This window comes from Stegodyphus dumicola, chromosome 2 (assembly GCF_044657685.1).
Source record: "Stegodyphus dumicola isolate Sdum_Otavi_A_Nest chromosome 2, ASM4465768v1".
Classification (NCBI taxonomy): Eukaryota; Metazoa; Arthropoda; class Arachnida; order Araneae; family Eresidae; genus Stegodyphus; species Stegodyphus dumicola.
The window spans coordinates 251,285,263-251,298,370 of NC_140769.1; the positions used below are offsets into that span (position 1 = coordinate 251,285,263).

The 13,108-nt window shown below is 35.3% G+C and overlaps 1 protein-coding gene across 2 annotated transcripts in view; it reads right to left on the bottom strand.

The window, feature by feature from the left end:
* LOC118194815 (histone-lysine N-methyltransferase SMYD3-like) overlaps positions 1-13,108 on the bottom strand; it is a 65,854-nt gene that overhangs the window by 7,703 nt on the left and 45,043 nt on the right. For both annotated transcript variants that reach the window (XM_035366023.2, XM_035366027.2), the window contains 2 exons: positions 8,234-8,414; positions 2,668-2,776 (listed from right to left, as the gene is read on the bottom strand). In XM_035366023.2, coding sequence (XP_035221914.1) covers positions 2,668-2,776; positions 8,234-8,414 — 290 coding nt within the window. The remainder of the gene's footprint in view (positions 1-2,667; positions 2,777-8,233; positions 8,415-13,108) is intronic.

Sequence of the window (13,108 nt, forward strand, 5' to 3'; positions counted from 1 at the left end):
TTAATGATATCAAAATCCATAAAACGTATAAAATCCTAACGAGCCTGCGTCCTGTACTGTTAAGCCATACCAGTAGTCCAGTGGTAAAGACCGCTGAATGCCAGTTGTTCGACTTGGGTTCCAAGCAAGGCCAAAGGGCTAGTTGCGCGTTTGGTTTTTCTGGTTTTCCCTAAATGTAGTGTGAATACGAACCAGTTTCCTTTAGAAAGTCCTTCATGAACGCATTCCTCCTATTAAAAGCCGATAGTCTTCGTTAGCTTTTTCAAGTAAATGGTATGCCGCGCTTTCTCGAAAATTCTTGAAACTATCCCTTGAATAGTATCGTTAATTCTAGATACAAATTATCTACTACGAATATGTCAATTCTTGGCATGGCATATAAATTCTTCGAAGCAAACATTACACCACTTTTCTACCACCTGAACTATTCAGCTATACTTGCTGGATTCTGAATTGTTAAGTGAAATGTGAATCTTTGCAAAAATATGTTTATTAAACTATCTTGAGAAAGTGAACTTCCAAGATTCAAGATATTAGCTACGACCTTCATTTACTAAACGTCATATCTCTGCTTTTTAGTAAATATAGATGTATTTTTAAAAATGCATGCTTGAATTTTGTTTCTCACTAAACGCAGATTTCGAATTTTTCTTCGTATATAAAATTTTAAGTATAATTTTTTTCCCCTCCTCTGATTCTTATTTAGAGGATTCGAAAGTTTGATATCCGAAAAGTTTCAAAATCTCTCAGAATTCGATTTCAGATACGAGGAAATTCAGGGTTTATTTAGATTTAATGATAGAATATGAACAGAATACAATATGAATATGATATTAATGATAGACTATGAGTAGTTAAAAACCTGTTCATATTTATAATGCTCTTTAACAAGATTTGAAGTACAACGTTCAATACATTGAAACGGCAATGTTGACATTGAACGTGCTTGCTCTGCGTCGTGCTGGAACCATATAATTGTTCGAACATATGCTGGCACATTTTATAATATATCAGTCGAGATCTGCGGAAGGAATTTGATGTACTTCTACCCGTTTAGGCGGTCTGGTAAAAGATGCGAGCCAATTCAGTGATTATTGATAATTCCTAGCCACACATTTACGGGGAACCTTTGCTGGCAGCAGCTCAGATGTGTAGTATGCGGATTTACAGTGGCCCACACATAATTATTGTGCATATTAAACATGACATTACATTTGAACGTAGCCACATCTATAAAGAGGATAAATACTGCAAACTGAGGATACAGTATGCTGTGTTGCAAGAACCAACGTGGAAATGTTACACGTTCTGGAAACTCGTTCCATTTAACCCTTTCCGGCACGCTACCTTTTAAAGTCGGAGTTTTGATTTAAAAAAAGGTAGGCAGTCTAATTAAGCCTAGAGGAGTACACAAGTAAAATTTTGTGAAGATGCACTTATCGTTTTAATTTTATAGGTGTGCCCAAAGTGGGCACACTGATTGAATAGAGCTTCGAAAAGAATGCTGAAACCAGCCTTATTGTCAATGAATTGACCGATGAGATGCGGAGAAACAAAACATACAGACTCTCAGTTGTCCTAGATTATCGGTGAGCCTGGTCTGGGCACACCTAGGGTTCGCCTTTTGATTTTAGGCAATATTTTAAGGTAAAAATTTAAAACTAATATAGAATAAGGATATTAGCATACAGCCAAAAAAATAGCATAGAAATTTCTTTTCAAACAATTCCTTTTATACACTAAAAAATCTGGAAGATTTCTTTGAAAAATGAGGGTCTTAAAAAACTAAACATGGCTAAAATATATGGACTGGTTTGTGTTGAGCTGCCATCTACTATAAATAAAGAAGGTTCAGAGTTCATTCAATTTTTCTGTACGTACAGAAGGAAATTTTTAGGTGTGTGCAGACCGGACGCACTGTGCCGCAAAGGGTTAAGGTCTGTACCCGCTGGAGATGATCCATGAGTTGCACGTGCAAATGTTGAAATGTTCTTCGATCGGGCAAAATCTCACTACTTCTGTGGCACTGCCATTTTCAAGCACCTGACGTATATGAACAACCTGTGCATCAGACGCATAGGATCAGAAGTTCTATTAGTCTCGAAACAGCATTTTGCATTGGATCACTCAATTGCGCTGTATCACTTTTCAAATTGTTGCCACCTAACATTATCGCCCTGTATTATACTTAAAGAAACTAAATAATAAAGAACCGGCATGAATGTATGTATACTTCTCGCATTGTGAAAAAATAATGGTACCTAGAGTCATCAAATTTTGTATAACATACTCCTTCACCCGAACATGGGCACCTGGAAGCCCGAATTCGGAATCTGGAATTTGTTTTATTTTTTATTTCATATTTTGTAAAACCTTAATGAATTTTTGATTTTAAAATTCAACAGTTTCAAAGCGAGCAGTGGCAACACTGTAGGGAATAATACATTTTTGACTAAACTTCGTATACCTTCCTAATCTGCTTCTAGTGTGTGTCCATGCAATTATGGCAGCTAAGCCATATACGTAACATAAGTAAAATATAAAGAATATATTTATGAAAATTCATAAAAATGCTTTAGAAAAAATGACTTTAAAACACTTCGGAACTAAAAGAGGTCTGTACTTTAGAAGAGCTTAATTCTTTTCGATTAAAAAAGCTGTTATTACCTCTTCTTCATAGCTGGCAAATCTGGCATAATCTTGTACAACTAGACTTGTAGCAACCAGTCTTTTGTAAACTATTTCAAGTTCCGGATAGTATTCTCCATATGCAAGCCTAAAATATAAATATAATCATATGAACATCAGCATTAAAAGTTGTGTGTGCGTATAGTTTAAAATTCTGGACGTAGGTAAGAGAAGACTGGAGACAACTGATTACTAAGGATACTTGGTCTTTCAGCAAAAAATGCACAAAAGTGAATTAGAAAACTCTTAAAACATGTTATGTTACAATCTTTTGCAACTCTTTCTGGAAAGCGTCAGTTTCGGACTTAAGTGCAGTGGACCAGTGAGAAGTGATTTCTAATTGTGAGAAGCACAACTTAAACATAATGACGATAATCTTTTCTATAATTTGTAAGTTAACAAATCTAGTTGCGTATTATAAGATAAATGTACAATTTAAAATTAAGACTTTATCTAAAATAATTTTAATTTTACATAAATTAGCTTTTCTTCATTTGCTGTCTAAGGATTTCTATTTAAAACACATAGATGGGTTATTTGACGACTACCGTTTAAGGATATTTAATCTTAAGCACCAAGTATTCACACAAAAATATTTCATATAATAAAGGCATAACTATTTATGATATCGTTGCGTTCTACGGGCTCGTGGATTTGGAGTGATTGACGACAACACTTAATAAAGAATCAAAACGCAATTTATTCGTCAGTGTTACACAGGAGAGTTCCAAAGACATTTACAGCTGTCGAAAAACTACGATAAAAATGCTGAAACAATCAGCAACACAGCTTTCAGGCTACACGGTGAAGATAGCTTCACGACAAAGCACTATAGTACAGCTCCCGACACGGTCGATCGCTCTCGAGTTGATCGCTTTGAGCTCAAGACGCTACTACTGAACTCAATATACTACTCTCAAGATACTGTTCACGATAAACTCCTTCGTATAGAGGCAGGACTTTTATAGCTTTTGACCTGTCTTCGAGAACATTCTCGGGAAAACAGGTAAGAATTCTCTCTAGAATATTCTCTCTCAGTCTATGGCATATCGCCAATTTTGCGCCAAATGGGTGACTTCGCGCCAAATCTGGCAATCCTGCCCTGCTGTTTTTATGGCAACTTTAAGCTATCTTAATGCAGCTGGCCATTTCGTAACAATATATTGAAGCAAATTTTACATAAAATGGTTATAAATTTAAAACCGTATAATGTATATAAAAATAACTGATGGAATCCGAATGTGAATAATCACAATAGATGGCAATTTAATGAAATGCTTAAATGTTAACCGGTTCTCTGTTGTCAGATGTTTGAAGAAAGGAAAGATGTTCCTTATGAAACTTAAATACAACGAAAGTTGGCTTTTCTGATAATCACACACCAATAAAATTATATCAGGAATTATATGAAAGAAATGCAATTAAAATACCTATCATCATTTTTCTAAAATTTCATTCATCATTTTTATCAGAGCAACTGCATGCTCCTGATTATTTTGTTTGAAAAATAAAATAATTTTTTTTTTGGAAGCTCGCATTTCGTATTTATCGCAGAGCTGCAACATGAGGTTATGAAGCTTTATGGTTAAATCTGAAATAACCGTAAAAAGTAAAAAGAAATAACCGTAAACTTCTCACAACTTCGATGCTGCGGAGTTCATGGATATTCAACTCTACAGTACATAAGCACCCTCAGCTACACCGCTATATTGTGAGAATCCCTTTAGCGGTCAACCAAACGCCGCTGGATTATTTTGGTATTGTTACGAAATGTAAAGGCGCGGTAACATGGCTTCCCCGCAAAGCAGTTTTAGGGTTGTCATAAAATGGCAAAAGATGTCAGGGTTGCCATATTTGGCGAGAAATCGCCCATTTAGCGACAAAATTGGCGATATACCAAGGACGGATGGAGAACCTTCTGGAACGAATTCTTACCGGTTTAGTCCAGAATGTTCCCGAACACAAGCCTAAAGCTATATAACCCTGCTGGTCCGCAGTCAGTTAGTGTGTGTCTCTCATAGAGAGTGTGTGTGCCTCGTCTAGCGAGCTGATAGTGTCTCCAAATCTAGCGCCGAGGTGGTCGTCGAGTACATCGAGAGAGCCTTAGTACATCGCAAATTAGTGCATCGTCGAGTTTCGTCATAGACTGTGCTGAGTCGAGAGCTATGCTCTTCTGTATCGTCGAGTGCATCGTGTGGAGAGTCTCGAGAGTACGTGGAGTTCCGAGAACAACCAAGCAGAGATGGGAGCTGTACTCGGGTGCTTTGCAGTGAAGCTGTCTCCACCGTTAATGCCTGACAGTGTGAAGGCTGTGTCGCTGATTGCTCCAGCGTGTTTATTATAGATCTTCGACGACTGTAAAAGTGTTTTGGAGCTGTCCTGATTAATATTGGCTAAATAAAGTGTGTTTCGATACTTCATCAAGTGTCGTCGTTATTCACTCCAAATCTACGAACCCCGTACGAACGTAAAGGAAGAAAATAACGTAACAACTGATGTCAGAAGAATAAAGAGAAAAACGTAACAGTATTGAAAACTGTAAGGCGAGTATTTGATGAGATACCAATGGAAATCGACATTGTCATCGTTGTGGCCTAAGTTCCTCACTAGAGCAAGAATTCTGATAACGTTTAAGAGCCGACAGCTGTATATATGTTTAAAATCAGAAAAAAAATTTCTTTTATTAACTTTGTGCTAAAACACTAAGGATCCCTTTTGTTGTATTATGAACTATCTGAATTTAAATACAATCTCTTTTCATTAGCTACTATCCTATAATTTTCATTTTATAATTTCTGTAATTGAAATATTAAATTTATTGATAAAATTGTGTATAAGTTACTAATAATTTTCATGAAAATTTGTAAAGCTAAATTTAAATTAAATAAAATGTATACAGGTCTGTCTTCTAGTCAGAAATAAAAACCAATTAAAACCATACTCTTGAACCATACTCTATAGACAACATTCAGAACGTCTGCCCAAACGTTAAGAGAACGTTTTGCTAGTACGTTATAAAAACTTTCATAGAACGTTCTAGGATCGTTATATAAAATGGTTACTAGTACCACATTTTGACGTTCTATTGTCCTTTAATGACCTATATCTTACAGACGTAATTCAGAACGTTTTGCCTGAACGTTAAAAAAAACGTTCTTCTAGAACGTTGAAGGAACGTTCTGTTAGAAGGTTAAAAGAGCTTCCATATAACGTTCAATGGACGTTTTATAAAATTGTTAGTAACACCATTTTTTGACGTTCTACCGCCCGTTATTATTGTAACATATTGACGTGATTCACCACGTTCTGCCAGAACGTTAAAGGAACGTTCTGTTAGAACGTTAGAAGAACATTCATAGAACGTTATAAAAAGTGATAATAGTACCACTTTTGAAGTACTGTTGTCCGTTATTGAACTACAATACATATACGTGGTTCAGAACGTTCAGGTAAAACGTGCCAAAAAGAGTGTACTAGAACGTTAAGGACACGTTGCATGAAAGTGTTACAAACACAAGTATTTGACGTGTTATTGCCCGTCTTAGAACTGTAACTAACATATAGACGGCATTTTGAACGTTCTGCTTGAACGTTCCCGACACGTTTGTGAAGCACTTGCACACTGAACGTTCTCTGGACGTTCTTGTGGTAGTTGTGTGGGTTTCAGGATAAAAGTGGACATTAAAAAGTGTTAGAGACATTAAAAGTCTTAGTTCACTTACTAAACGATTAAGAAACGCCATTCTACCGAATGATTTTCAAAGCGGAATCTATGAAGCACGTGGGCATTCCAATTTTAGTTGGAAAAAATTCATATTCCATCAATGTTGAGGGCATCAAAGCAAAAACTGATTTAATATAATTAAGTTATGAAAGCGCTTATTTTTTAATAATTTTATCGTTCAATACAGTCAATAACGTGAACAAAAATCGTTTTACAATGTTATGCAAATTTAGGATACTAATATGGCATCGCTAAAATCTCGAATGTGCTGTATTATCGAACCTGTGCTATGTCTTAAATATTTTATGTCGGTCGTATGTAAATCTGGTCGTCTTTTGCCTGACTCTTGCTCCACATCAGGCAAGTCAAACTCAGTATCTGATGTCTGCCAAATACGTATGAGCGTAGCGTACTGTAGTGTAAACCTCAAGGAAAAAATAAAGATCAGGCCATTTTCATATTTAAGGATGGATTTAAAAATGAGTAACACAAAAAAGGGGGACCAGTTCTATATTTTCCATTCTAGTGGGCCCGTTTGACGAAATTTAGCTTGCGTTTTTCATATGTCGACAGCACGATGTAGGATAAATATTAGATTTATATATAATACTGTTCTAGCATAGGTACTTGGACTAGAAACCGAACATTTTCTGAAATGACATGACTATTTTTTTCCATAATTCGATTCCACGTCTCAAATTATGCCTAAATATTAAATTTGGTAAAATCTGAAGAGAAACTTAGCACAATTTTTAAAATTTATCTTGGGGCACTTTTTTTTTCAATTTACGTCAAGAATACTTGTCGAAATTCTTAATTTATGGTAACCAGTTTTCTTTTCCCTTTCACTGAGCACGAGGAGAAAAAAAGGTACATCGTGCATTCTCTCACATAATTGTAACAAAGTGTGTAAAATGTGTGGTGCTATTATTGCTTACAACAAATATGCTAAATTTCAAATAAATTTCCTATATAAATCCAATAATATATAACTTCACGTATATTTATAGAAATGTTTAATAAAAAATTCTTATTGTTTGCAAGTAAGCCTAGAAAGGCATCTACTTTAAGATCATGGCAAAAGTTTTGTAGATTATAATTCAAAAGAATTTTTAAAAAATTTATAAAATTTACTAAAAAATACAAATAGCTGCGAATTTTATTTATATTAAATTTAAACTTCGAACTTCAAAAAAAGGAATCCAGTAAGTTTAAAAAAAAGATTTTATTAAATATATACCATATTCAATTAATATTAAGAAGCTAAAATTATAAGAGTTTATTTTTTAAAAACTATTTGTGCGATTTTTACAAAACTTGGCATTTTATAATAATTTGAGTCGTAGAATCGAAATACTGAACACAGTACGTGCGTCATTTCAGGACAAGTCCGATGTTGTGTCAGAATCGGAATTGTATACTGGTAGTATATAAATCTAATATATATTCTATGTCACGCTTTCGAGGCATGAAAAATGCAATTTCGTCAATCGGCCCAACACAACGGGACATATAGATCTGCCCCTCTTTTTGTGCAAAGTGAACATAAAATCTTATCTAATACTGTAGTTTCTTAAAAAATAGAAGAAACATAAGGAAATCTTGGCAATAGATTGATACCTATTATTCTTTCCCAACATCTAGCATCGTTTTCCTGCAGCCTGCTTTCGCACCTCTGGAGACATATGATTAGCATTAGCGATGTTCAGAACGGAGGTTAGATGTATGTCTGTTAATCCAGATCTCGCTGGGAAATTGTACTTTTCATAAACGAGAAAGGTTGTTCACGCTGGTAAATACGAATATGAATTTAATACTTACTTCATATACTTTAAGAGCTTTTCCATATCTTCGAGTTGTTCTCTTGGATGTCCGCCGAGATGCAAACATTTCAATGCCAGAAGTCGCATTCGGAGAATATTGGTATTTCCTAGAACACCTTCTTGCCTCTTTAACGCAATTTCGATATTTCGACGAAAAAATCCTTTATCGATCAGTCGCTCTGTTTGCAGTAAATTGAAGAAATATATATATAGATTAAAAGCTAAGAATAATTAATTCAATAAGTACTGTTAATATCACGCATACTGATAAATTCATTAATTAATAAAACAATGAGATAAAATATATAGTATGTATATTAGCCACAAATGGAAATCTACTATTTAACGGGAAAGCAAAAATTAAAAACAATATGAAGCAAGAACTTGGTTTTCAAATCTAAAGCAGAAGTACATTAATTTAAGAATAAAAGAGAAGTTCATTATTTATTACTCTTTATCAGGCAGCAGCCGAAAGAATTGGCAACAGAGCCACGTTTCTGAATTATACTTAAATGTTTCAAATGAAAAGCTATCGAATAAAAATATTACTTTTTAAATTTAAAACAAAAGTGATTAAATAAATATATATGTATTTGTAAAGAAATATAATGACAAAAGCTTTAAAATAAACGAATTTCAAACTTGATTCAAAAAGGATTTTAAAAGTAAAATCCTGCATTTCCGCTGCAAAGATTAAAATTTAATTTAATAGAGATTATGTAAATAAAATTTATCTCCTAGGAAATGCGAAGTGAAATTTATACAGTGGAAATTAAAAATTGGAATTTATAATTAATGAAACAGGAAGTGGTAATTAAAATGCTTAGATAAACAATTAAAACAAATGAATTATTGCCGATTCCAATAGAAAGATCTCGACTTATCAAGGGGAACTGGAATCTTTCCTCACAACCATCAACAGTTCATAAGGCTTACTTTTCGTCATTTCGCATTTCTGAACAAAATGATTGTTCCAGTTTTAATTTTCTAATAAATTTTATAAAATCTGAATTTAAATCATAAACATGGTTAAATTAATTTAGTTGATTTTCTATAATCCCGTCGGGGAATTATTTCACATTTCTGAACTTTAAGATTTAAATTCTTGATTTTTTTTAATCTTACTCAATGGTTCACATCATTACCCTCAACCCGTTCATCTTTGTCACAAGTGTCCCTACGGAATTAACTTCAGATTTATTATTTCTTAACTACTGTATTGTTCACAATTAAGCATTGCTTATCTCTGGTTGGTTGCATTTTTTCTTTTGTTTCAAAAGAATAAAATGCTTTATATCATAAACTGAAGCATTATTGTTACATAAACCATACATTATATTTATTTAGCTAAACCAATAATTTAATTTTGATGTTAAGATTCTCAGATGGCAACATATATGATTTTTTTTTTTTTTACTTTCTTGTAAGAGCTAAAAAGGAAGTATTGTAATCACGAAAAGCTTCAGGCATCATATTTCAAAGAAAATATCAATTTTGACCGCTATTGAATGCAATTTAACGATGTTTTTGAGTGACATCTGTATGTAAGGAGAGAATAAAGGACTCTTTTCCCCAAAAAAATTGTAAAACTTATTTAAAATGAATTCTGAAGAGAACTTTTCGTGGCGTCTGTGCGTACGTATATATGTACGTTCTTACGTATTTCGCATATCTCAAAATCCTTCATAATCCAAAGATGTACGCTAAGACAACAGAGGAAAACTGCAACACCACCCTTACTATATTCAACAACGTTTGTCATACAATAAAACTTAAAATATCACACATAAAATCGCACGCAGTCGTAATACACAAGCCAGGACAACAATCACCAGGAACCCCACTCTGCGAATTGGAAACAATAAAACAAAATGTGTGAAGACCATCAAGTACTTAGGATTCACCATAAACCAGAAATTCTGTTGAATACCGCATCTCCAGGACAAGAAGCTAACCACCGCCAAAATTGCAAAAGCATTAAGAGTGATGAAAGGATATTCCTGGGGCCTTAATTTATTATCACATTATGAAAATTCTATTAAACACGATAGTCAGTAAAATAATTACCTACAGAGCTTCTCTCTGGGTCTTTCCCAGAGGTCTTTCCCAATTCAAGAATTCTCTGGGTCTTTCCCAATTCAAGAATGGTCTTTAAATTGGGTTAAGAATCCGAGAAAAATTCGGATTCTTAACCCAATTCAAAGACCATTCTTGTATATTACCCGATTGTATATTACACGATCCTTCTCAACAACCTCCACCAACGCACTATAAATAATAGCCGGAGTGATCACACTACCAACTTAAACAGAAATCAACGCACTCTTCACAATGATCTTACAACTCAAGAAAACTACCACGTACAACGACGTTATTTTCAATCCACAAGATTGAAGAACAGCCACCGAAGTACTATAACAGACATCCCGCTTTTGAGTCTTCACAATCTCCACTGTAACCTAGATAAGCCTTCTCCATCAACCGAATTTACTGCATACGCGGGTGGCTCAAATATCGAAAATAAGGTAGCAAGCGGTGTCACCACAAAAAACAAAAACAGGCCTCCACTCCGAATAGCAAGGTTCATTTCGGCCGCAAAACAGCGTATATCAAACAGAGCTCATAGCCATACTAAACAGCATAATGCAACTTAGAGACTTAAAAACAGATACCACCCAAGCAATCCCCGATAGTCAGTCCTCCATACATGCCATCAAACAACAGCATACAAATTTTCCAATAGCCCGGCAAATGTAAGACATCATAAGCACAAGTAGCAAGAGATTTGTCCTGTCATGGACCAGAGGGCACAACGCTTGTGAAAGGGCCGATTTTCTACCAAAACAGGCATCACTAGAACAAACAAGATCTCAAATTCACATCCCATGGCCTAAATCAGTCTAAGTACAAACTAAAACAAATGGCGAATGAAAAATGGCAACGTTAATGGGAACAAGGACGACGTACATTCGAATTGCTACCTAAGGCTGACGAAAATATCACAAGTATGAACCTAATTCCTCACCAAGTATATCTCGCGTCACAGTTCCTTCCCCGAATATTTTTATAATCGTAATATGGCTACGTCGGATAGATGCATATGCGGGGAAAGCGGAGACCCTGAACATTACACGTTTCAGTGTCCGCTAACGTCAGCCCATCGCATTCGCCATCCCACCGATACTGGAATAGAATTTAGGAGATTCATCATTAAGCACCTTAAGTCTTCCAAAACATCAAAAATATTATTGATTTCCTTCACCGCCAAGAAATGGACCTCAGTCATCCATAGCATGCAACTCAGAATAATTCTCCAAGTTCAGAAAATGCGACAACACTCTCCACCCTCATACTATGCAGTAGTGCCTTTAGAAAATACACATAAATATCTCGATTTTTTTAGACAACCGTGACTTTTCCCATATCTACTCAAACTATGAATTATGAACTAACTTCATACTGTGTAATGTGTGACATATACGCCAGTACTACGCACTTGACCCTATGTACTATGAAATTAATTCATAAACTGTGTGCTGAACTATGAACTGTACTATGAATGAACTTATAAACTGCGCACCGTGTAGTAGACAACCAAACAATCAAAGAACCACGTACTATAATCACTCCCCCCACTAACAAAGCTCCAAACTGAAATACAAAAGAAATATCTGTAAATAACTTATTGCATTTATCCATGCAACTCAAGTACCCACATAAAGTATCCAAGTAGCCACATAAAGTATACCTTATGTCAATATTGTCTGTAATGCAAATTATGCACCATTAATATGTAACTATTATGAATATTGCAACAAATGCCCGAGGATGGCGTTAGTGTGCCCCTTTAGGGTGCACTTCCATAGATGGTTAGTTTTGCCCATGGCGTGTTTTGGTGCCCCACTTGTTCCTGTCTGTCTGTGTAACTGTAATGGATATTATAATTGATGTTCCGTATAACTGCAACATTTGGCTCTCATAATGCCTTCCAGTAATTTAGAGAAGTAGAAAGTACTAGAAATATCTCGGCCACCCAGAAGGTATAGTGGTTAGGAGAGCCGACTGCGATACCAAAGGGCCCGTGCTCAAACCCCGAGGAGGTAGGTTTTTATATGTCCTTCTCTTCGTAGGAGGCAATGGTGGCCGCCTATTAGATGCCCTCCACAATAAAACGGACACCTCTTTCGCTCGTAGGAGTGGCCAATGTCGAAAAGTTCCGCCTTTGGAGGAAAGAAACTAGAAATATCTCGGCCGTCAGGTGAAAACTATATAAGACTGGAGAGAGCTGTTGTTGTGAGTTGTTAGTTCAGAGCCATTTCAGAGTATTGAGATATCCGGGAAAGCTTCCTATTTTAGATGAGCTTTACACTGCGTTGTGTTGAGCGTTCTTAGTAGTTTGAAATGTAACTACTGATTGTACTCTAGGATACGGTAAACACCTGTTCGAGTATTTGTGTGGAAAGTTAGAGAACTCTGAAATATTTCTTTTGATAAAACAAATTTTATCAACCTATCATCGGACCTGTGTTCATTCAATCTGTTACGAACCCATATGCACATAACAGTATAAGGTATTTCTCCCGCCTTCTTAACGAGCCTTCGTGGTGTAGTGGTCTGCACGCTCAGTGCGTAACTGAGAGGTCCACGGTTCGATTCCCTGCGAAGGCGTTGCTAATTTTTCATCTTTCCTGCTTCCAAAAAATAACTAATGTCTCTACAACAATTTCATTAGACGCTAAATTAGCCGATTTAGAGTGAAGATTATTTATTCTACTATTTTTCTGTTTCCGTAACCTCTTGCCAGAATTAATATTACATTGATTACGATTCTTTTTTAAACAGTTTCAGCGATTTTACCATTTTCCTTAAGCTA